Consider the following 26,508-nt stretch of genomic DNA (forward strand, 5'->3'; position numbering starts at 1 on the left):
TCACCCCTGGAGAAAAAAAAAGAAAAAACAAAAAAACAAAAACAAGTATCCTAGGCACTGAATGCAATGGTGAATAAAACAGCCATGATCCCTGTCCTCAGGAGGCTTCCAGTAAGAAGAGCACAAGAAGCTAAATTGCTAATTGCTACATTTCTGTCTGAACCCCAAAGATGTGATTCTACAGATTTCAATCTTCAAACCCAAAAAAGAGGGCTAAAAGGGAATCCACTTCAGGCAGGTTCCACAACCTTCTCTGTTCTCCTTTTACTATCATAAAGCTCCCACAAAGGCCTAGAATGGAAAGGGTTAAACTTACTGAACAAAAAATGGACTAACAATGAATTGACAGCTTCAAAATGTACATGATTCCCTTTCTAGTTTAAAAGAGAAATAAAATTTTGAGGTCATATAAGAGTTTTATGAAACAGCAACCTACTATATACTTTCCACTTCTAGAGTGATGATGATAAGACAGAGATGATGATGGTGATACTATTATCTAACACTTGAGACTCTCACAAGTTCCACCAGGACTTCCCTGGTGGCTCAGATGGTAAAGCATCTGCCTACAATGCAGGAGACCTGGGTTCGATCCCTGGGTCAGGAAGATGCTCTGGAGAAGGAAATGGTAACCCACTCTAGTACTCTTGCCTGGAAAATCCCATGGATGGAGGAGCGTGGTAGGCTACAGTCCATGGGGTTGCAAAGAGTCGGACACAACTGAGCAATTTCACTTTCTTTCTTTACAAGTTCTAGATGCTGCTGCTGCTGCTAAGTCGCTTCAGTCGTGTCCAACTCTGTGTGACCCCCATAGACAGCAGCCCACCAGGCTCCACCATCCCTGGGATTCTCCAGGCAAGAACACTGGAGTGGGTTGCCATTTCCTTCTCCAATGCATGAAAGTGAAAAGTGAAAGTGAAGTTGTTCAGTCATGTCTGACTCTTTGTGACCCCATGGACTGCAGCCCACCAGGCTCCTCCGTCCTGGGATTTTCCAGGCAAGAATACTGGAATGGGTTGCCATTGCTTTCTCCAAAGTTCCAGATGAGAAAGGTACTATTTTTATCCTCATTTTACAGATACGGAAACTGAGGCATAATAGGCTCAGAAATTGGTCCAAGTTCTTCTAAGTAGTGCAAATTTCTTTCCAAACTTGAGAAGAAAATCAATCACAAAGAGATCCTTAATATTAGAGAGCATTTTAGTCTTCATATTTTTCTAATACATGTAACAGGCATGTAACAGGGAAGGATAAATGAATAAATGAAATGATAAAAGAAAAACTGAGAAAATCACAGTATTTCTATATTAAATTTGGTACTTTTATATTAAAACTAAGAAAATCTACATTACATGCATATGTCATTGGAAGTGGAGACCTTCACTTCCTTCCTCCTAATATAGAATTCATCTTAAAAAATATGATGTGAGTTCACATTCATGAGTTTAGAGTAGTTGGTTCAAAAATTAAAACTGGCGTACATGCATCCATTCACACTTCACCAATCATGGCCCCCTTCAGCAATGGCATAAATTGTTTGACTTGGCACTTTGAAATTTAGATTCTATATGGACAATGAAAGTGAAGTGAGGTGAAAGTCATTCAGTCATGTCCAACTCTTTGAGACTCTGTGCACTATACAGTCCATGGAATTCTCCAGGCCAGAATACTGGAGTGGGTAGCTGTTCCCTTCTCTAGGGGATCTTCCCAATCCAGGGATCGAACCCAGGTCTCCCACATTGCAGGCAGATTCTTTACCAGCTGAGCCACCAGGAAGGACATATGGCCACAGAACTGAGAAATGTTAACTGAATATTATCCACAACATTTACATTTTGGGCAACATGACAGATCAGATATCCCCCACAAAATGGCACAAATAGAATACCTAAAAATGTTGAATAAAATTTCAAAATATTTTTTAATGTTCATAACTTGCCAATAGTTAAGTAAGAGAAATACTTAGAAGTAAGAAAAAACTTCAGAGAAGCAACTGAATACTAACACTGATCTTGGTGGCATTCAGTTCAGTTCAGTCGCTCAGTTGTGTCCGACTCTTTGCGACTCCATGGACTGCAGTACACTAGGCTTCACTGTCCATCACCAACTCCTGGAGTTTACTCAAACTCATGTCCATTGAGTCGGTGATGCCATCCAACCATCTCATCCTCTGTCGTCCCCCTCTCCTCCCATCTTCAATCTTTCCCAGCATCAGGGTCTTTTCAAATGGGTTAGTTCTTCACATCAGGTGGCTAAAGTACTGGAGTTTCAGCTTCAACATCAGTCCTTCCAATGAAAATTCAGGACTGATTTCTTTTAGGATGGACTGGTTGGATCTCCTTGCAGTCCAAGGGATTCTCAAGAGTCTTCCTCAACACCACAGTTCAAAAGCATCAATTCTTCAGCACTCTGCTTGCTTTGTAGTCCGACTCTCACATCCATACATGACTACTGGAAAAACCATAGCCTTGACGAGACGGACTTTGTTGGCAAAATAATGTCTCTCCTTTTCAATATGCTGTCTGGGTTGGCCATAGTTTTCTTCCAAAGAGCAAGCATCTTTTAATTTCATAGCTACAGTTACCATCTCTAGTGATTTTGGAACCCCAAAAAATAGTCTGTCACTGTTTTCTTTGTTTCACCATCTATTTGTCATAAAGTGATGGGACCAGATGCCATGATCTTAGTTTTCCGAATGTTGAGTTTTAAGCCTACTTTTTCACTCTCTTCTTTCACTTTCATCAAGAAGCTCTTTTTAGTTCTTTGCTTTCTGCCATAATGCTGGTGTCACCTGCATATCTGAGGTTATTGATATTTCTCCCGGCAATCTTGATTCCAGCTTGTGCTTCATTCAACCCAGCATTTCTCATGATGTACTCTGCATAGAAGTTAAATAAGCAGGGTGACAATATACAGCCTTGATGTGCTCCTTTTCCTATTTGGAACCAGTCTGTTGTTCCATGTCCAGTTCTAACTGTTGCTTCCTGACCTGCATACAGATTTCTCAAGAAGCGTGTCAGGTGGTCTGGTATTCCCACCTCTTTAAGAATTTTCCACAGTCTGTTGTGATCCACACAGTCAAAGTCTTTGGCATAGTCAATAAAGCAGAAATAGATGTTTTTCTGGAACTCTTTTGCTTTTTGCATGATCCAGTGGATGTTGGCAATTTGGGGGCATTAACTGACCCTTAGTGACTGAGGTTTTTTCCCTCATATTTTTCATATCATGACACACATAGAAAATGAAATCATTATAATAGCAATTGCTAGAAAAAAAGGGAGAGTATTTGGGAGCATTGATATGTAACTGCAAAAACATTCATCATATTTACTTCACATAAGAAAAAAAAATATAAAATATTAAATATATTGAATAAATACTCAATGCTAAATATACTGGATTTGTATAAACTTGACATTAGAAAATTTGTAGATATTTTAAAATTTAATTTACTTTTTATTTTTCCCTGTACTATGTGGCTTGAGTGATCTTAGTTCCCTGACCAGAGACTGAACCTGTGCCCCCTGCAGTGGAAGCTCAGAGTTTTAATCACTAGACCACTAGGAAGGTCCCTGCAAATATTTTTAAAGTAACTTGAACTTTCTTTCATGAACGTATATATTTTTTCATTTTATGTCATGCTTGAGATAGTTGCATATAATTCTTAATCAAATCTTTTAAAGATGATCTTTTCAAAAGTCTCACTATGGATAAGCCATTTTTTCTACAACTTTGTAGCAGCTAAAAATCAGTGAGCTTGGTAATCAATTAAGAAGTTAGAGGAAGAATAAAAGAATATTCCCAAAGAAAATGGAAAAAAGAAATAAAACATAAAAGCAAAAGTTAACGCCACATAGGACAGAGGAATGTAATGGAGAAGAAGAGCAAAGATAAAGTTGATTCTTTTAAGAAGACTCATAAATTTGACAAACGTTTGGCAAAGTTGACTTAGAGAAAATAGAGAAGACATCAATGAAGAACTTTTCAATGATTTTGAAGTATAGTGTGAACAACTTTATGCCAATAAAGTTGACAAGGTAGATAAAATGGACGAATCCTTAGAAAAATATATCTTTAAAAACTGAAGATGAAAAACCTGAATAATTCTATAACAGTTAAAGAAATGCAATCAGTAGTTTAAAGTCTTCCTAAAGGAAATACCAGGCCCAGACAGTTTTACACAGTAATCCTATTAAACATTCAAAGAATAGATAATTCCAATGGTTTACAAAGTCTTTCAAAGAAAAGAAACAGATTTTCTCAACTACTTTTATGAATCTTACATAACCTTGATATCAAAACTAGATAATGACAGTATGACAAAGCAAAAAATCAAAAATCTTACTCATGAAAATACTCTAAAAATAATAAATAAAATGTTAGAGTCTGCTAAGTCTTATCATATATGTGAAAGTTGGCTGTGTTTTTAAAAATACATTATTTCAGCATCAGAAAATCCAGTATTATAATTCATCTCATCAATATATACTAATCAGAAAAGTCATTTGATCACCTCAATAGATGCAGAAAATTCATTTGATAAATTTCAATATATATTCACAATCTAAAAACTTATCAATGTAGGAATATAAGAGAATTTCCTTAACCCAATAAATAGCATTTGCAAAAAAAAATCTATGGCATATGTCATAGGGAATAGTGTCATAGTGAAAATTTAAAAACATTTCCTTTAAAAACAGAAAAAGATAAAAATTAAACATGTTACTTGGGAATATGTACTTTACTGATAAAACTAAGAAATATAGGGTAGCAACACAAAACTCAGAGAAATGGCTACGTCTGGGTGGTTATAATCAGGGAAATGGACAGTAGATACACAAAGGGTCATTATAGACAAACACACACAAGCACATATACACAATATAAAATATATTATTCATAACATGTTTGCAGATGAACTGAAACAATGATTCATTCTGCAAATGTTAAACAAATCCAGAATGATGGCTAGTCTAAATAACATTATAACTATAATAGAAATTTAAACCACTTTATCTTCCATTGTACAAGTTCAAGCTTGTCTTCATATAAGTCATATTTGTACACTAAGGTCACAGTTTAACATGTTTGGGAATAAATTTCAAATGAACTGCTCACATCTCCATGAAGACTTAGAAAGAATTAGATGTGCAGACTCATTCTATTTCCTGAGTAAATCCATCACAATTAAAACTTTATGTTTAGGGACCACTTTCCACATCATTACGTTGTTTTTTTTAGAAACGTTTTGCAAAAAAATCAATTCTTTAACAGTACACAAAGGAAAGGAACAGCCTTCATCAAATGAACTCACATTGATTGCAGAATTCTTCCCCTTTGTTCTAGGCACGTTATATTCAGCCCCCAAGTTCTAAGAGGCCAAATTCTAAGAGCAATGATAGTGTGATGTATCGAACCACAGTATTCGGACAGTTCAAGATTTTCTGCTTTGTCTCTTCAGGCACAGACACTTTAGTGGGAACTGGAGCCAGAGTGGAGCACTGGGGCTAATGAGGGGGAACTCTGAGGAGGATTAATAAGAATGTTTTCTGAGTATGAGATGGAAAAGGGGGCTTGATATTGAGCAGGGAAGTGTGCTTTTCAAAAGCTTTCCTCTAAAGAACTTTCTGAACTTCTGGTCCCCAAAGTAGAAATAGAAGACAAAATAGAAACCACACTGAGTTCAGGTTCCATTGTTTTTTTGTAAAAAAAAAAAAAAGAAAAAGGGGACAAAAAAACAGAATTTGTATGTTCTCTGAGTGGCTTCCAGCAGAGTAAGGTATATATGAATATAGTAGGCACTCATTCATTCTCTCTTTTTTGTTGTCATTGTGTTTAAGGACTAGAATATGTAGGTAGACAGTAGTAATGAAATTAGGTGCTCAAGTTTTCATTCTGATCATATGAAGCATGACTTGCTTATGGCTGGGGTCCATGTTCTAAGTTACTGTAAACATTATTTTTAAATTCTGCAAAGTCCCTAAAGCTTCCCAAGAAATGCTATTTCCAACTTTACTTTTTTTTTTTTAATTTTCAAAACATGATCAGGCTGCTACAGATGCAACAGAGCAGAACCTTAAAGGAGTCTCTTCCTGGGAAAGGCCCCTCCCCAATATTCTCTGCTGTAGTTCCTCTCTGAAGCACCTAATATCTGATACACATTTCCTGAATTATTTTATAGACACTAAAACCACCACCAAATGGAAAAAATTAACTACTTGATGATCATGAGCATGTAGCCCCCAGACCTACTGGCGCCTAAGGATTGATAAAGTTAACCTGTGACACAGCCCTGTTAGTCTTCATGTAGTCCAGTTAGTCTTCCCTGTAGCTCAAACAGTAAAGAATCTGCCTGCAGTGCAGGAGATCTGGGTTCGATCCGTGGGTCGGGAAGATCCTCTGGAGAAGGAAATGGCAATCCACCCCAGTATTCTTGCCTGGAGAATCCCATGGGCAGAGGAACCTGGTGGGCTACAGTCCATGGGATCACAAAGAGTCGTACAACTGAGCAACTTACACTACACTACTACAACCCTGTTATCTTACCATCAACCACTCAGAGAATTGCACATAAGCTGATAGCATGCACTTTCCTCCTTCACCTTGCCTTTAAAAATGTTTTGCTGAAATCATCAGTGAGTTCAAGTGTTTTGAGCACTAGCTATCCTGAACTCCTTGCTTGGCACCTTGCAATAAATGTTGTACTTTGCTTCACAACAACCTGATGTTAGCAGATTGGTTTTACTTTGTGTGGATTCATTAGGTTCAGTAACACAGAGATACAACCCACAACTATAATGCATAGTTTGTGACACCAAAATCAAACAGCTATTTAGAATCCTCCAGTTCTGAATTTCTCAACTTTTTTTGAATTCTACAATAACCTACTATAAGCAGGTCTCCAGTGAGCTGCTAATTCTCCAGGGGTGTCCAAGTTATTCCAAAGTGTCCATCTCCAAGCTGAGAAACAATAACCAAAAAGTTCAGATGGGAAAAAGACCAATTCATTGAGTCCTCTGAAAAACAAAGGCCAGTGAAAAGTAACAACAGATTCTTAACAAGACAGATAAGTTGTCAGTTCAGTTCAGTCACTCAGTCGTGCCTGACTCTGTGACCCATGGACTGCAGCACGCCGGGCTTCCCTGTCCATCACCAACTCTCAGAGCCTACTCAAACTCATGTTCATCGCATCAGTGATGCCATCCAACCATCTCATCCTCTGTCATCCCCTTATAGAGAGTAGTTTAAAAGAATTTATATCAAGGCAAAGGACTGCAAAAAAGTCCAGGAGGAGCTGACCTTTTCTGAGTGTTTCCTTCTACTGCCCGGATTCTGGATGAATGCCTTTTCTTATTCTTTTTCACCCTTCACATTTTATCCTCCACCCTCCATCATCAAAATGCTATCTTATACATAGCGTTAGTGGGGAAATGACTCTGGATCTGACTCTATAAAAAAGAGAGTTCTGAGAGGCACAAGATGACAAGACTGGAGCTCCCTCTAGAGCCCATCCTGCAGTGCATGGAGGGGTCTTCAGTAAAGTGACCTAGGGCTGGACGGATCCTGGCCCATTTCCCCATCCCAGCTCACCTGCTGGACAGCCCTTTCCAGCAGATGGAGAGGTCTACAAGGGCAGAGCTATTCACCATGCCCTGAAGGATGTAGTTTGGAGGCTGCCCAGAAGAGATTAACCAAAATCTCTTCACCAGCACCTTTAGAAGCAAATGGTCTGAGCAAGAATGCTTATAAGTTCTCCTGTCAATCTCAACTCTGGATACTCACCACAAAAGGGATCTTGATACTCTGGATATAGAACAGAAAATGTTCATTTGTTCATTATTCAATCTAGCAGTCTGGGTCATAGTCACAGATATAGTCATAACAAATGAATACTCTAATTTTTCAATAAGCTGATGACTTCAAATATGAAAGGAAAATATTAATAAGAAGCAATGTTGGGCTTTTAAAAATATTCTTTAGAAAAGCTAAAGAAATACAAAGAATTAACATGTTAATGAAAGAGCAACACAGTCTTTATTTGAGCATAAATCACTAGTTTTTTTGCCTAGGAAGAAAAATAATGATTCACAGATATATTGAGAAACCTAATTTTCAGTGTATTACAGTTATTTTTAAAATATCAGATAATAAAATGCAGCTTCTGATTTGTTCCTGTAACATGATGTTATTAGAGATAAAGAATATTCAATTTTTTCTTTTGATAACTGTGAAGAGGGTAACACGAATAATATTTCTCTGTCATTTGGTGAAACTTCACAAGAATGTCTAAGTATCTGACATAATCAAAAGATTGTCTGGTTCACATTGCCTTCAAAACATGGCTTCTGTTTTTTAGATTAGTTCAGCTGAACTTACTAAACAGTTCAACATATCTCCACAACATCTTCTTGTTACTTCTGAGTCACTATTGTAGATAAATAAAATGGAAGAGCTAGACCCTGTCAACACAAAATTAAACTCTTAACTGAATATGGTATTTTCTTAGTAAAGTACAAAATTATTCTAGGAATCACAATGGCATTTATATAACAATGCGGTTTCTGAAAGGCTTTCATAGCCATTATCTTTCTCAATCCTCAGGACAAAGTAGATGTGAAATATAAAGTTGTGAAATGAAATTATCCTTCTTTAATTTGTGTATTGTGAGTCCAATTTTTCTGTCTACTAAATTTTCTGAATACTAACCACTCCTCTAGACCTGCACTCTTTAGTGCAGCAATTATAGCTAACATTTATTGAGTGCTTACTGTGTGCTGAGATGGTTGGATGGCATCACTGACTCGATGAACATAAGTTTGAGCAAGCTCCACAAGTTGGTGATGGACAGGGAAGCCTGGCATGCTGCAGTCCATGGAGTCGCAAAGAATCAGACACGACTGAGTGACGGAACTGAACTACTGTGTGCTAGGTCCAGTTTTAAGTGTTTTACATGAATTAATTCAATAATCCTAAGAGCACAGCTCCACGCCCAAGGTCGGGGCAGTGGCCGAGAGGGGCTACCCTGTGTCTGAGGTTAGCGGCTGCATGGGGGGCAAGAGGGCCGAGAGGAGCTACTCCTCATTCAAGGTCAGGAGAGGCGGCCGTGAGGAGATACCCCTCGTCCAAGGTAAGGAGCAGCGGCTGCGCTTTGCTGGAGCAGCCGTGAAGATACCCTATGTCCAAGGTAAGAGAAACCCAAGTGAGATGGTAGGTGTTGCGAGAGGGCATCAGAGGACAGACACACTGAAACCATAATCACAGAAAACTGGCCAATCTGATCACACGGACCACAGCCTTGTCTAACTCAATGAAACTAAGCCATGCCATATGGGGCCACCCAAGACTGATGGGTCATGGTGGAGAGGTCTGACAGAATGTGGTCCACTGGAGAAGGGAACGGCAAACCACTTCAGTATTTTTGCCTTGAGAACCCCATGAACAGTATGAAAAGGCAAAATGATAGGATACTGAAAGAGGAACTCCCCAGGTTGGTAGGTGCCCAATATGCTACTGGCGATCAGTGGAGAAATAACTCCAGAAAGAATGAAGGGATGGAGCCAAAGCAAAAACAACACCCAGATGTGGATGTGACTGGTGATAGAAACAAGGTCTGATGCTGTAAAGAGCAATATTGCATAAGAACCTGGAATGTTAGGTCCATGAATCAAGGCAAATTGGAAGTGGTCAAACAAGAGACGGCAAGAGTGAACATCGACATTCTAGGATTCAGCGAACTAAAATGGACTGGAATGAGTGAATTTAACTCAGATGACCATTATATCTACTACTGTGGGCAGGATTCCTTAGAAGAAATGGAGTAGCTGTCATGGTCAACAAAAGAGTCCAAAATGCAGTACTTAGATGCAATCTCAAAAATGACAGAATGATTTCTGTTCGTTTCCAAGGCAAACCATTCAACATCACATTAATCCAAGTCTATGCTCCAATCAGTAACACTGAAGAAGTTGAAGTTGAATGGTTCTATGAAGACCAACAAGGCCTTTTAGAACTAATACCCAAAAAAGATGTCCTTTTCATTATAGGGGACTGGAATGCAAAAGTAGGAAGTCAAGAAACACCTGGAGTAACAGGCAAATTTGGCCTTGGAGTACAGAATAAGCAGGGCAAAGGCTAATAGAGTTTTGCCAAGAGAACCCACTGGTCATAGCAAACACCCTCTTCCAACAACACAAGAGAAGACTCTACACATGGACATCACCAGATGGTCAATACCGAAATCAGATTGACTATATTCTTTGCAGCCAAAGATAGAGAAGCTCTATACAGTCAACAAAAACAAGACCAAAAGCTGACTGTGGCTCAGATCATGAACTCCTTATTGCCAAATTCAGACTTAAATTGAAGAAAGTAGGGAAAACCACTAGACCATTCAGGTATGACCTAAATCAAATTCCTTATGATTAAACAGTGGAAGTGAGAAATAGATTTAAGGGACTAGATCTGATAGACAGTGCCTGATGAACTATGGTTGGAGGTTCGTGACATTGTACAGGAGACAGGGATCAACCATCCCCACGGAAAAGAAATGCAAAAAAACAAAATGCCTGTCTGAAGCCTTACAAATAGCTGTGAAAAGAAGGAAGAGAAAAGCAAAGGAGAAAAGCAAAGATATTCCCATTTGAATGCAGAGTTCCAAAGAATAGCAAGGAGAGATAAGAAAGCCTTCCTCAGCGCTCAATGCAAACAAATAGAGGAAAACAACAGAATGGGAAAGACTAGCGATCTCTTCAAGAAAATCAGAGATACCAAGGGCACATTTCATGCAAAGATGGGCTCGATAAAGGACAGAAATGGTATGGACCTAACAGAAGCAGAAGATATTAAGAAGAGGTGGCAAGAATACACAGAAGAACTGTACAAAAAAGAGCTTCACAACCAAGATAATCATGATGGTGTGATCACTCACCTAGAGCCAGACATACTGGAATGTGAACTCAAGTGGGCCTTAGAAAGCATCAGTACGAACAAAGCTAGTGGAGGTGATGGAATTCCAGTTGAGCTATTTCAAATCTTGAAAGATAATGCTGTGAAAGTGCTGCATTCAATATGCCAGCAAATTTGGAAAACTCAGCAGAGGCCACAGGACTGGAAAAGGTCAGTTTTCATTCCAATTCCAAAGAAAGGCAATGCCAAAGAATGCTCAAACTACTGCACGATTGCACTCATCTCACACGCTAGTAAAGTAATGCTCAAAATTCTCCAAGCCAGGCTTCAGCAATACGTGAACCGTAAACTTCCAGATGTTAAAGCTGGTTTTAGAAAAGGCAGAGAAACCAGAGATCAAATTGCCAACATCTGCTTGATCACTGAAAAAGCAAGAGAGTTCCAGAAAAACATCTATTTCTGCTTTATTGACTATGCCAAAGCCTTTGACTATGTAGTTCACAACATACTGTGGAACATTCTGAAAGGGATGGGAATACCAGACCACCTGACCTGCCTCTTGAGAAACCTATATGCAGGTCAGGAAGCAACAGTTAGAACTGGACGTGGAACCGCAGACTGGTTCCAAATAGGAAAAGGAGTACGTCAAGGCTGTATATTGTCACCCTGCTTATTTAACTTCTATGCAGAGTACATCATGAGAAACGCTGGGCTGGAAGAAGCACAAGCTGGAATCAAGATTGCCGGGAGAAATATCAATAACCTCAGATATGCAGATGACATCACCCTTATGGCAGAAAGTGAAGAGGAACTAAAGAGCCTCTTGATGAAAGTGAAAGAGGAGAGTGAAAAAGTTGGCTTAAAGCTCAACATTCAGAAAACTAAGATCACGGTATCCAGTCCCATCACTTCATGGGAAATAGATGGGGAAACAGCGGAAACAGTGTCAGACTTTATTTTTTGGGGGGCTCCAAAATCACTGCAGATGGTGACTGCAGCCATGAAATTAAAAGACACTTTCTCCTTGGAAGGAAAGTTATGACCAACCTAGATAGCATATTGAAAAGCAGAGACATTATTTTGCCAACAAAGGTCCATCTAGTCAAGGCTATGGTTGTTCCAGTGGTCATATATGGATATGAGAGTTGGTCTGTGAAGAAAACTGAGTGCCAAAGAATTGATGCTTTTGAATTGTGGTGTTGGTGAAGACTTTTGAGAGTCCCTTGGACTGCAGGGAGGTCCAATCCGTCTATCCTAAAGGAGATCAGTCCTGGGTGTTCATTGGAAGGACTGATGCTGAAGCTGAAACTCCAATACTTTGGCCACCTGATGCGAAGAGTTGACTCATTTGAAAATACCCTGAAGCTGGGAAAGATTGAAGGCAGGAGAAGTAGGGGACGACAGAGGATGAGATGGCTGGATGGCATCACCGACTCAATCAACATGAGTTTGAGTAGACTCTGGGAGTTGGTGATGGGCAGGGAGGCCTGGTGTTCTGCGATTCATGGGGTTGCAAAGAGTCGGACACAACTGAGTGACTGAACTGAACTGAACTGAAGAACACAGCGCTGTGCTATGTGATTTTACTTAAAGTCCCATTATATTAAGGAAATCTAACTCTAGACATTTATCACCTATAATTGTTTCCTACTTGCTTTCTCTTCTAATTTCACCCTGTCTTTGATGGTTTTCCTAATATTTAATTTATTGGTAAAGGTAGCAACACTTGGTTAGCAGATGACATGCTTTTAATGTCCATAAAACCTGCAATCTCTGTGTATCCCAAATACAATTAATGTAAACTTTAGAAAAATAATATCAAGAAAATGAAAAAATCAAGAGTAGTTAGACGACTTGCCCCAAATAATCCAGCCAATAAACCATCAAGTCAAACTATAAATCTACACCCAGTTCCCTAATGCCTCCTGAAGCTGCCTAAGTCTATTTTTACCCTTTTTGGAACTATGTCTGTGACCTGGTAATCCTGTCTACCGTCACCACCTTTATCATCACCATCAATAAACAAATCTACTAAGAACATTTCTACATTTGATGCAGGGCAGAAATGGATGTCACAGAGCCAGCAATGCCACCACTCCTACAGGAATTCACACTCTAATAATAGCGAGGAGATCAGAGGTACAACCAAGGGGATATAATGGGTAAAGAACCACCCAGGCTCTAGGTTATGAAAATGAATAGGACGAGGAGTACCTCATCTCACCTAAGCATGCTTGAAGAGAGAACCCTGATAAACATGTACTAGATATTTCCCTGTAAATACCAGCTCCTTTTCTTCATGTTGATACAAAATGTTGCAAATGCATACTGAAGATTTAAGTTAAGCAAACGAACATTTAAGTTAGGAGGCAAAGAAAGTGATAGAAAAGGCACTGCACTGGAAAGCAGATGTGTTCGTTTCAACTCTATCAAGGTAAAATTTTGCCAAGACAACTTATCTCAGCCTCAGAGGCAAAATATTCTGTTGGATAGGGGGAGAATCTGATTTTGGCTCAAGCCATTTACTGGCTTTGTGACCCTGAACAATTTTTAACCTTCACTTTTTTCATATACAAAATAGATAAAATAATTCTAACCTTGTAGGTTTACTGTAAAGGTTAAATATACTAACTAAATTAAAAGATACTTGCTCCTCGGAAGGAAAGTTATGACCTACCTAGACAGCATATTAAAAAGCAGAGACATTACTTTGCCAACAAAGGTCCGTCTACTCAAGGCTATGGTTTTTCCAGTAGTCATGTATGGATGTGAGAGTTGGACTATGAACAAAGCTGAGCACTGAAGAATTGATGCTTTTGAACTGTGGTGTTGGAGAAGACTCTTGAGAGTCCCTTGGACTGCAAGGAGATCCAACCAGTCCATTCTAAAGGAGATCAGTCCTGGGTGTTCATTGGAAGGACTGATGTTGAAGCTGAAACTCTAACACTTTGGCCACCTGATGTGAAGAACTGACTCATTTGAAAAACCCTGATGCTGGGAAAGATTGAGGGCAGGAGGAGAAGGGGACGACAGAGGATGAGATGGTTGGATGGCATCACCGACTCAATGAACATGAGTTTGGGTAAACTCTGGGAGTTGGTGATGGACAGGGAGGCCTGGTGTGCTGCGGTTCATGGGGTCACAAAGAGTCAGAAACGACTGAGCAACTAAACTGAACTGAACTGAAATATACTAAGGTCTTTGCAAATAGTAGTTGCTTAATAGTATTTACAGTTTTATCTCTTTACTGAGAAAATGAGGAGACTACTAAATAATTTTTATATCCCTCCAATTTTTAAAAGCCTATATTCTTACCCGGAGAGTCCCAGGGACAGAGGAGCCATGCAGGCTACATTTCATAGGATCACAAAGAGTCAAACACGACTGAAGCGATTTAGCATGCACACACACATGAGTCTGTATCTACTTGGCACTGGGTTAAGTACACTTGTTTAAATGTTTGCTTTAACAGATTGTTGCTTAATAACCATGTCATTTTTATAGCATGAAAGGCCAATCAAATCACATCTAGAAAAAATAATTCTTATTTTCAATCAACCCACAATCCAACTGGGGTATATTAGCATTAAGTCATTAGTGGAAGTGAGATAAGAAAAATGTCTCAAATTGCTTAGATTAAGTATATTTTACCTAATCTATCCTCTAGTGAAAAATCGCCTATGAATTGGTGCAAACCTTTCACAATTTTCCAAACAAGAAATAATTATTTTTCTAAATTCACACTATATCATCTTTTCTCTGGAATAGTATCTTTCATACATTTTGACTACAACCCATTGCAATCTAGTCCACACACACATATGCAAATATTTTTAAAAATAAAAAAGAAATAAAGGTTTCACAAACTATCTGCATTGCATTCACATTTTCTATTCTTTTTTAATTTAAGGATTAATGCTGATCATTATCTACTAAACTGATATCATGACCCATCGAAGGGTCACCAGCCACCATCTGTAAAACACCGCAGTACAGCAATTCTTTCTCTATGAAGATTATTTAAAAACGTCAACTAGTCAGTACTACTTCTTGTCCAGTCAGCTGCTTAAAACATGTACATTCAGTTAAAAAATATGTCACACATAGATCACAATATTGCTGGTCATTAACAACTGGAATTTAGACAACTTCGATTAATCTAGCTTATAACTATATTATGTTCTTAAAATGCTCTAGAAATATATTTACCCTAAATGCTCACTATAAGTTCCCTTTTCTCACTAAAGACATTCAGTTCAGTTCAGTTCAGTCACTCAGTTGTGTCCGACTCTTTGCGACCCCATGAATCGCAGCATGCCAGGCCTCCCTGTCCTTCATCAACTCCCGGAGTTCACTCAAACTCATCTCCTTTGAATCAGTGATGCCATCCAGCCATCTCATCCCCTGTCGTCCCCTACTTCTCCTGCCTTCAATCTTTCCCAGCATCAGGGTCTTTTCAAATGAGTCAGTTCTTCACATCAGGTGGCAAAAGTATTGGGAGTTTCAGCTTCAACATCAGTCCTTCCAATGAACACCCAGAACTGATCTCCTTTAGGATGGACTGGTCGGATCTCCTTGCAGTCCAAGGGACTCTCAAGAGTCTTCTCCAACATCACAGTTCAAAAGCATCAATTCTTCTGCACTCAGCTTTCTTCACAGTCCAACTCTCACATCCATACATGACCACTGGAAAAACCATAGCCTTGACTAGATGGACTTTTGTTGGCAAAGTAATGTCTCTGCTTTTGAATATGCTATCTAGGTTGGTCATAACTTTCCTTCCAAGGAGTAAGTGTCTTAATTTCATGGCTGTAGTTACTATCTGCAGTGATTTTTGGAACCCCAAAAAATAAAATCAGCCACTATTTCCCCATCTACTTGCCATGAAGTGATGGGACCGGATGCCGTGATCTTAGTTTTCTGAACGTTGAGCTTTAAGCCAACTTTTTCACTCTCCTCTTTCACTTTCATCAAGAGGCTCTTTAGTTCTTCTTCTAAAGGCATTACAGATATCAATTTAGCTTCACAATCTGTAACTAGAATTTCAAAGAGAAACTGTAGGAATGCTCTTTATCAAAATTTACAATGACTTTTTCTTTCTTAGGTTATTTTAATCCTCCATGTTTGCATCTATCATATAAGAAGTTCTATCATCTTTCTTTGTATACCTTTATCCCAGAATCTATGGCAACTTCTTATGGGGAAAAAGGGGGTGTAATCATAATTTTTCTTTCTTGATAATTGGGATTAGCTCTCAGTTTTGGACTGTAACACATAATCCAGCTCTCTGCTTGTCCTGTGTCAATATATTTTTAAGCTATGGATAATATCAAATTAGCCATGAAATCAAAAGGCGCTTACTCCTTGGAAGGAAAGTTATGACCAACCTAGATAGCATATTCAAAAGCAGAGACATTACTTTGCCAACAAAGGTTTGTCTAGTCAAGGCTATGGTTTTTCCTGTGGTCATTTATGGATGTGAGAGTTGGACTGTGAAGAAGGCTGAGCACTGAAGAACTGATGCTTTTGAAGTGTGGTGTTGGAGAAGACTCTTGAGAGTCCCTTGGACTGCAAGGAGATCCAACCAGTCCATTCTGAAGGAGATCAGCCCTGGGATTTCTTTGGAAGGAATGATGCTAAAGCTGAAACTCCAGTACTTTGGCCACCTCATGCGAAGAGTTGACTCATTAGAAAAGACTCTGTAGCTGGGAGGGATTGGGGTCAAGAGGAGAAGGGGACGACAGAGGATGAGATGGCTGGATGGCATCACTGACTCGACGGACGTGAGTCTGAGTGAACTCTGGGAGTTGGTGAGGGACAGGGAAGCCTGGCGTGCTGCAATTCATGGGGTCGCAAAGAGTCGGACACAACTGAGCGACTGATCTGATCTGATCTGATCTGAATATCAAATTCAACAGGCTTTAGATGTTATCAAGTTTCACAGGCTTTCAGCCTTGAATTTCTATGTCTTCTCTCTTCGTATTTCATTTATTTTTGCTGTCACTCTTCTACATCCCAGTCATTCTTCATTCTGGATGTATTTGCCTATGTTTCAAATACTGAGCCTTCTGTCAATGATGATACACATTTCCCATTCTGATTTTTACAATTTCTCTCATGACACCAAAAATACCATGCAGCACACCCTGCCCCAGGAGTTCCCAGACACTTGAGTAAATGGGTTTATGATACATTCTATACTAAATCCAAAGCTGAGTTCCCTTGCAACTCCTGTCTGCCATGATTTTCTAATGTGAAAATTTTTCTTATTAAGTTCTTTCTTAGTTAAGTTCTTCATGAATGCCTTTGAGCTAAGGCCTTTTTTTCTGATCTACAACTATTTATCTTTCATTTTACTACCTTTCACTACTCTTCGACTAGCCCTTTCATCGATAAGTCATAATCTCAAAATTTCATGCAATTAGACTAACTTCACACAGCCTATCATTTAGGATCTTTTCTCCTACTAAGAACACATATACAGTCCCTACACTGCTGGACACCTAGTTTCATTAGGAAAGATAGCAGAATCCAGGCACAAGAGACCCATTCTGGTAACTCTATGTCAGCAACTCTATTTCAAAAAGGTTTGCTATTTTCTTTCATTGTGCTCAATAGTAATTAGATATGGTTCATGTCTATATTGATCAAAAAAGTATTTATCTTTCTCTTGCAAGCTACTCATTCTTCTGTTTTATTTTAGTAGAAGCAATGAGAAATGTGCTCAAGATTACACTTAGGACAATTTAACAAGGATAGTGCTGTGATCCTGTGCAGTACATGTGTCACAGAATTGTAATCATAATTTGAGAGCTGTATGATAATAGTTGCATAAACATGTAGGATGCTGGGGGAGGATGGTTTGCTTATTCCTTTTCTTGAAATGCCCCGGTGACTTTTCATAACAGCTTTATGTTTAAATCACCAAATAACTTATCTACTATTTGCCATGTGAACCAGCCTCTTAGCTTTCTGTTGTCGGTAATATCTTCTTGTTATTATTAAGAATAAAGGTCAGTTTCTTAGTCTTTCCTCATATCAAATAAAAACTCCAGTTGACTCATTATAAGGAAAAAAATCACATTAATGAAAGTTTGTGTTGACCCTCAAAGTTCATATATATCATGGAAATTATACTTTAAAACTTTCCCAATTATCATGCTATTAAGCCCCCCAATTAGAATTCTCCTGGAGAGTTCTTTGCTTCATGCCGATGTGAGATGAAGTTCTCTCTACTCCTGTCCCCATGGTTTATCTCCTCACACCACACACAGAAGGGCACTGAGCCACAGGCTGCAACTACAGCTATATGCTCTGCTAGGTTTGGGTCTGTTTGTTTTCATCTAAAATTTTGCTCACTTTGAAAAGTCTCTAAAGTAAAGATATAAAATGTAATAACTGGCCTGGCAATATGGATTCTTTTTACTGCATGATATCGTCACACCAAACATAAGCACCAATCACTAAAAATTCATTTTCATATTAATCATCTGATACAATGTTCTAGTTATGTATGTATACATATTTATTATTTATAAAAAATATATAAGCACCTTTTTAACATTTTGACAATGGAAAAAAGCTTTTACATGTACATGTAGCCTCACACCAAAGAAAATACCTAATAAGATATGATATGGGTTATATAGGGCCCATTATTTCTCACAAATGTTTGCTTAAAATCTCACAGTTATAAAAATTCATTTGATATTCACATTACTTATTTTCCAACATCTCTTCAATTCTCACACTACATAAAAGCAAAGAAAAAAAGTTTCAAAATTCTCATTTAAAATCATTTTCTTGTAAGTTTGGCTTGGCAGATCGAAAATTCTTGTAAGTGAAATATGTTGTTAGAAAATGAAAACCACCTTTCCTGAGGGTACACATTCTTCTCTGCATCTGGGGGAATATTTGAAATGCTCTAGCGGAGGAAAACCCCTCCTCAGGGCCATTCCAGAACTCTGAACTTTGGATGGATTAGCATCTCTAAGAGGCAAGACCTTAACTTTGTCATATGCTCTGCTACTGCTGCTGCTGCTAAGTCACGTCCGTCGTGTTCGACTCTGTGCGACCCCATAGACGGCAGCCCACCAGGCTCCCCTGTCCCTGGGATTCTCCAGGCAAGAATACTGGAGTGGGTTGCCATTTCCTTCTCCAATGCATGAAAGTGAAAAGTGAAAGTGAAGTCACTCAGTCGTGTCCAACTCTTTGCGACCCCATGGACTGTAGCCCACCAGGCTCCTCTGTCCATAGGATTTTCCAGGCAAGAGTGGAGTGGGTTGCCATTGCCTTCTCCTGTCATATGCTCAGCACCAGCCAAATGGTGAAACCTGGTGACTGTTCTGAACTTGAATAAATCCTGACCTTGTCTATTCAGAGTTCCGCCATCAAGCTCTGCACATGCTGGGCCACACAGCTGAGTAGGCCTGCATATCCCAGAAGAGCACATCTACAATGATGCCCAAAATTATGAAAGGAAAGCTTGGAAGACATACCCTCTTCTCCTGTGCTGACTGCTCCTACAGGCGTGTAAGGAAATCCAATATGGAACTCTTATGAAAGAGAGTAAGTCTTTCATAAGTCCCCTCTTATGAAAGAAAGTCTAACCTTTTGATTCTTACATAAAACCTCTATTTTTAATAACATGATATTTTTTCATGAGAAACTAAAAGGTAAGGGGAAATTTGCTGGATCCTAATATATAATTGATTGTATCCCAGCATTGTAATAAAGATCATTACCTATGCATCAGAAAAACCCTTGATTTAGGAATAAGCTCATCATAAATTAGGCCATCAAAAAATTCTGGAAGAATTCCTTTAGTGCAGTTACTGCTGGGGTCACAAATCCAAGAGAAAAATGAGTATCATGGCTTTCAAAGTATATGGTATTATTCACTTCACAACTTGGCATGTGGCACATTTTAAGTAACTTCCTTTTTTTTCCATTCTTCATGCCATTAATCATTCATTTTTTAATTCATTAACTCAACAAAAATGAATACCTATTATGTGCTATACATATACATACTACTGTGTGACAAGATACAGCAGTAATAATAACATAAGAACAGTAACCCTACCTATTGGCTCAGCTGGTAAAGAAACCGCCTGCAATGAGGGAGACGTGGGTTCAAGCCCTGGGTTGGGAAGATCCCCTGGAGAAGGGAAAGGCTACCCATTCCAGTATACTGGCCTAGAGAATTCCATGGACTACAGTCCATGGGGTCGCTAGGAGTTGGACACAGCTGAGCGACTTTCACTTTCCCTATGTACTGAACACTGTTCTCCTATACACCTTGGCTTATTTAATCCTTGCAGCAATCTCCTGAGGTAAGTACAATTATATGCTCACCTTGCAGATGAGCAACTGAAGTACAGAAAGGTTAATTCCCTAGGTCATATAGTGAATGAATACCAGAGCAAGGGTTCACATCCACCTCTTTTTACTCCAGTGTCCATGATCTTGACCACTATGATATATGAGAAAAGGACATGGGTTTGTAGAACTTTCAATGTACTGGAAAAGACAGACATTAAACAAATAAACACATTTGTAATCCCAAATGCTGATAAGATATACAAGAAAAGAGCACAGTGTCTTGAGATAGGATGGCATAACAATGCCAAGGCTCTTCCTGCTGCCTAAGAAGTATGATAATTACCTATGGTGATTCTCAACTCACCAAAACAGCAAAGGTATAAAACTGAAGAATGCAAGCTGATTAAAAAGACCTGGGGAAAAACTAAGACTGGGAAGCTGGGGAAGGTAAGTAAGCAATTCAGTCTTCAATCCTTGCCATACTTGCTATACAATCAAGGCTCACTATCTTGGAGGCCCTTCTTGTTGGTACAATTCAGAATGACTAGCGACAGGGATCTGGTGAATGCAACCCCCCCCTTCCCATCTTACCCCTCCCAAATACCGAAATCCAATCAGGATTAGGTGCTCCTTCTTCCCAGGTGAAACCAAGACCCTCCTCATCTGCTATATTCCACCAAAGTTTATGGTAGATGTCTAAAAATTTCAAATTCTGCCTCAATGCTTTAGCTTATTAAAAAAAAAAAAAAAAAAAGATGGAGAAGGAAGGAAATAGCAACCCACTCCAGTATTCTTGCCTGTAAAATTCCATGGACAGAAGAGCCTGGCAGGCTGCAGTCCATGGGGTCACACATGCAGGAGAGGGGCTGGAGGGAGATGGGTTGGGAGCAATAAACAGAGGAAGAACTAAAAAGGAAAAGAAAAAGAAAGATCTCATTGGCTTGTAATTGGTAAAACTTGCATTTCTGAAAATAAGATAATGGCTTATAGTCAACAAAACAAAAAATCTCCACCTTTATGAGACTTGGCTATTAACAGACTTGGAAACAGAGACTGAAATACTGATTTGAAAACAAAAACATGAAATCAGAGAATCACGCTCCCAGGAAGACAAAATCCCCTTTCCATTCAGATTACAAAAAAAAAAAAAAAAGATCTGGACTTTATTGCCCTTCTTGCCAATTACAGATCTACCTCTTTTATTAGTAGAGAAATTTAAAAAAAAAAGAAAAAAGAAACATCTCTCTTCTCAAGAAATTTCCTTGTGGATTTGGGGAATTTTTCACCTCTAATTGTTATTCTTTATTTTACACATTATTTTTATGTCTTCACTCTTTATGTTAGGCACAGTCCCTAAGTATAGGATTACATCTTGAAGAAGTGTGACATATTAGCTCCTAAGTCTGTAGTTTCACTCCACTGAGGTTAATGATGATTCAGAGGGGAGAGGGAGAGGGAGAGGGCAGGTGTTCATAATAGCACCATTAATTATGGTCGTTTCACACATCTAGGTAGAAAGCAACATCATTTTCAGGTCCAATAAATTAAGTACGTTTTCTAGTTCATTGTTCAGAATCATAAAAGAATAATTCTTGATGTTGTATTGCCACAAGAAAGTCTTCTGCTTTCATCTTAGTGTATTATTTCATATGGGATATTATAGTCTACCTGGCTCTGATTTATGAGGTTACTATATTAAAATGCTTAGATAACTAAATACACAACTTAATAATTTGACTTCCAATGAAGGTTAAACAGTCTCTGATAAGCAAATGGCTCATTAAGTCTCATCTTTAATAGTTAGCAAATTACACTTGAGAGAACTAGGTAAATTATAAGAAGGCTTCTTAATATCAAAGAGGAACAGTCTAAAGGTGAGAAACTAAACTTTGACAGTAATTTACAATTATGTCAACTATATTGTTAGTATTGAGACTTTTGTAAAAAACCTGAAAAGGACATTAAATGTGACTTGCTTCAGAAATACCTTCTTTATCCCATCTTTTAAAAAATCTGTGAATACAACTGATTTTAACTCTTAATATAATTGACTTTGAGTCATAATCAATTCTTTAACTAATATAGTTCATTAATAAATAAAATTATGTCCTTCGGTGGTTTACCTAGAAATAAAATACCATATAAACGGCAAATAAGTGCCAAGAACTTAAGGATCTGGATTTATCTGAAAATGAAGTAAACATCCTTATAGCTTCATCAGTACAAAGGTTATCATCACATTTTACACTGATATATGGGAAACAGGATAGCATACTAATGTCAAATTTCTGAAAACATGACATCACATTTCACTACTGCAGAATAAATGATTTTTTTTTTTTTTTTTGTATTCTCTTCCAGGAAGAGAAAAGAAAAAAACATCATAATAGTTGCAATTTGTATTAACTTCAAAGCTGGGAATTCTTTCCCAGAGATAGTTTACTTTCTTTCCTTTTTAAAACAACAATGTCAGCTTAGACACAAAATCTCATAAAAGTAAAACATCTTGTAATATGTTGAGAAATCACCCACAAATCACTTTCAGACCTTTGAAAAAACAATCTAATTTGAATCACCAGTCTAAATAGGTCATTTAACTTAGAAAAATTAAAATTAGAAAAAGAATTGACCCTGTATAGCTAAAGCATCTGCATCCTCAATGTCCTGCTGTCTTCAAAGTCAAACCAGAGCTAAGTGTCAAGAACAACAATAATATATTAATTTATTCCAAATCTCAAAGTTAGTCTGCTCTTGAGATGGCCATAAAAGACATTATATAGAAAAATCATGGGGAGGGATGCTTGAAGAAGTTGAGAGTGGAAGTACAGAAGAAAAGCAGAAAACTCTATATTTAAGAATAACAGTGTATGTATATGCGGGGCCGGGTCTCTACTAGTGAGACCCCCTTTCACATGCATATGTTCACATTCTACGGCAAATGGAAATCAGCTGCAGCACACTTAACACAAAGCAAATAACTTCCAAACAAGTTTATTCTCCCACAAGCTTCTCCTATAGTTAACTAGCAGCATAAGATCATGAACCTTAATGCTCTTGTCTGGCACCCTTCAGAACTTAATCAGCCTGTAACATTCTGGTAAACACAGGTATCAAAGCCCTACTCCCTAGAAAACCTTCCCAGGCATAGGAAAAACTACAAAATCTTAAAGGTAACGCCTTTGAAGAAGGAGAACAATAAACTAAAACACAAATGAGAATGTGGCTGCCTGAGATATCCTCTGCTTTTCCAACCAGATCATCCATAACATCAAAAGGACCCCCACCATACTGGAACAAGAAGGTGTCAAGTGTTGGAGGATGGAGTCTACCTTTAGAAGGCAGGGCATCGAAGGTGGCTAGCAGAAAGGGAATCTCTGCTGGAGGCAGAGAAAGGAGTCAGTTTCAGGACTCTCCAGAGCCACCAGGAAATGCACCCTCCGTCTCTTTTGGGGTTAAAAGTAACTCGGATGCTCAGAAAAAGTACTTTCACATTCTCCAACTAGCAACAATCTATCATCCATAGTCAGAGTGATCAGAGACACCAAAGAAACAAGCTTTCCTCTGTGTCCATCTTCCTAAAGCCACTTCCTCAAAACTGAGATCTTGAGAAATCTTGATTCCCTCAAGATTTCTGTTTAAAGATGGAATGGAAGGACCTTTGCTCTGACAAGGAAGCAAACAGAAGACTTGACATTGGGGAATTACAAAGGAACATCCTACGGTACAGTTTTCTTAAACGGGTAAATCCAAAAACAGAATTCGGGTTTATTCACCTCCAGACTGATGATAAAAATTTTATAACTTCCTGGGACAGAGAGAAACAACTTCACTCCAGCCCCCAACCCTAATCACGCTCAGAAAGCAATGACTGAAACAGTCCTAGAGAGGGACTGAGCAGGCTGACCCTCCTTCCACTACAATCGCTCCAAATCCGCTTTTCGCCTGTCAGCCCCTCTAGTTTCTCTGCTCGCGCCTTAAGCGGCCGCTTCCTCTCCCCACCTCGAGTTCTTAGCGGACTCGGCCCAGCAACCGCCCTGCCCCTGACGTGTCCCTCTGGGTGGCGTCCCCCGCACTTGGGAGGTTCTCGAAAGCCCCAGTCTAGGCGCTGATGGTGAGGCTGAGGAACCCTGGGGGTTCCAGCCTCCCAGGGCTCCCGCCAGAGCGGATTAAGTTGCTCGGCCCCCAGAGGCGCGCACCGCCCGCGTCGGTCCCACTCCCGCCCCTCCCGGGCTCCCGCGCCCCGGGTCCCCCAGCCTCCGCTGAGGTGAGCGCGCACTCACCGGAGGTGAGCTGCATCCAGGCACAGATCTTGTACACCGTAGCCGTGTTGCAGAAGAAGAAGAGGGTAAAGCAAATGATGCAGGCAATGATGAGCATCATGGAGAGGCCGATGAAAAAGGAGGCGGCTTTGAAGGCGCCCGAGGGCAGCGTGGAGAAGTCCGTGAAGCTGCCCCTGCAGGTCAGCTCCCGGGAGAAGCCGTTGCCGATGCAGTAGTGGAAGAGCCCGAAATAGCCAGCTTGCGGGGTGTCCACGCCGTCGCCGATCCAGTAGGGCTGGATGAAGCACACCACGTTGACGATGGCAAAGCAGATGGTGAAGATGGCCCACAGCACGCCGATGGCCCGCGAGTTCCGCACATAGTTGGTGTGGTACAGCTTGGCAGCCTCCTGAGCCGGGAGCATCGCGGCGGCGGCGGCAGCGGCGGCGGCTCCGGGCATTCTCCCCCTCCTCCTCCTCCTCCTCCTTGTCCTCCGCCTCCCCCCCGCCTCTCCGCGCTCAGGAGACACACTCACCGAGCCGCGCGAGCTGCAACTCCCCTGCCTCCTCCTCAGCCCAGTAGCGCCAGTTTCAGAGTCTGCATCCTCGCTCCCGGAAGGAGGGCGGGGGAGCGCCGAGCACCCCTCCGGATCGCCTGGCACAGCCTCCCGGCCCCCCTCCCTCCCTCCCTTCTGGCCGGGGCTCCAGCCCTCCTCACCGCCCTCCGCCCCTCTTCCCGCCGCCGCCGATGCAGCTGCAGCAGCTGAAGGCGGCAAATCCAGCGCGCGGCGTCGCGGCGCGCGAGCTCCGGCGCCCCTCCAGCCTTCCACCCCTCGGCGACCCTGGGACGCCCCTCGAGTGTCGGGCGTGGGCCAGGGAAGCTGGCCTTGAGTTGCAGATGGGGGAACCTTAGAAGAGGGTGGGAGCACCCACAGGGATCCCCGAGGCGATCCCAGGATCCCGGTTGGGGTTGGGGGCCGGGCGCCGAAGACTGATTTTGGAAGCCTTTCAAGCACCGCACAGCAACGTGCTTCGACCTCTGCATCTTTTCAGGCGTACGAGGGGCAACGTGGCAGGTGAAGGCGAGAGAGGCCGAAGGAAAAGTGACGTGCTGCCCCAAGAGAATACCTGGTGACAACCACAGGAAGACTGCCCCTGGCTAACTCCTCGACGGGGTGGAGACAAGTTGGGCAGGAGCCTGGCAGACAATAACGTAAAAGACACACCTCATGAGTAGTCTCATACCAGCTAAGCTGGACTTACTTCTTCTTGGCATTCCCATTCCCTCCGCCCCCACTGGGTCAGACGAACCGACGCTTATACTTTCCTTTAAGTAAGGTCGCTTCCCCCCATAAATTCTGCCATAAATGGGGCCTGTGGGGCATAGAAGTGACTGTGTCACCGAAATGTATAGTTTTTCTCAAAACATTGGTTATTTTGGCCAGTGTTCTACTTCTTATACAAATATTCATTGGCACATATTTTGTGCCCAGGCACTAGGCTGCGTGCTAAGGATACAAAGCCACAGCAGATGGTTGTCTTCTTTCCCTGTCCAGGTATTTCTTCCTCCCCCGCAACTAACCAGAAAGTTGTTTTCAGAGTAATTTCCTCTGAATTATCCATGTATAATCCCTTACATTTTCATGTGGCATTACTGTTATACACCCCTACTTGGTGCTGTTTCCTTAGCTTAATGTTTTTCCTTTCCAGACTTTCTATTGCTCTTTTAACAGTCCCTGCCTTTTAAACTCCTTTATTTCCATTTGTTACTTTTTTGGTTCCTTCTGACTATGAGATGAGACCCGTAACCCCTACACAAAACAATTAACCCCTACACAAAACAATGAAACCAGAATGTTCAGTAGCAGCCTCAGATACGGGTAACAAATCATTTTGAACCCTATGATCACTGAATACTCTGAGCAGAAAGGAGGGGATTCTGTTAGAATTTGATCCTTAAATCTACACTTAATTGCACACCTTACTATAACCCAAAAACATATGTAAGCTCCTTGACACCG

The 26,508-nt window shown here is 40.3% G+C and overlaps 1 protein-coding gene across 4 annotated transcripts in view; it reads right to left on the reverse strand.

The window, feature by feature from the left end:
* LHFPL3 (LHFPL tetraspan subfamily member 3) overlaps positions 1-25,137 on the reverse strand; it is a 654,591-nt gene extending 629,454 nt beyond the window's left edge. For 3 of the 4 annotated variants that reach the window (XM_027539728.1, XM_027539725.1, XM_027539726.1), the window contains exon 1: positions 24,510-25,137. In XM_027539728.1, the coding sequence (XP_027395529.1) occupies positions 24,510-24,948 (439 nt within the window). In that variant the 5' untranslated portion in view covers positions 24,949-25,137. The remainder of the gene's footprint in view (positions 1-24,509) is intronic. The other variant, XM_027539724.1, reaches the window with a different exon arrangement.
* Between the last annotated feature and the right edge of the window lie 1,371 nt (positions 25,138-26,508).

This window comes from Bos indicus x Bos taurus, chromosome 4 (genome assembly GCF_003369695.1).
Source record: "Bos indicus x Bos taurus breed Angus x Brahman F1 hybrid chromosome 4, Bos_hybrid_MaternalHap_v2.0, whole genome shotgun sequence".
Taxonomy (NCBI): Eukaryota; Metazoa; Chordata; class Mammalia; order Artiodactyla; family Bovidae; genus Bos; species Bos indicus x Bos taurus.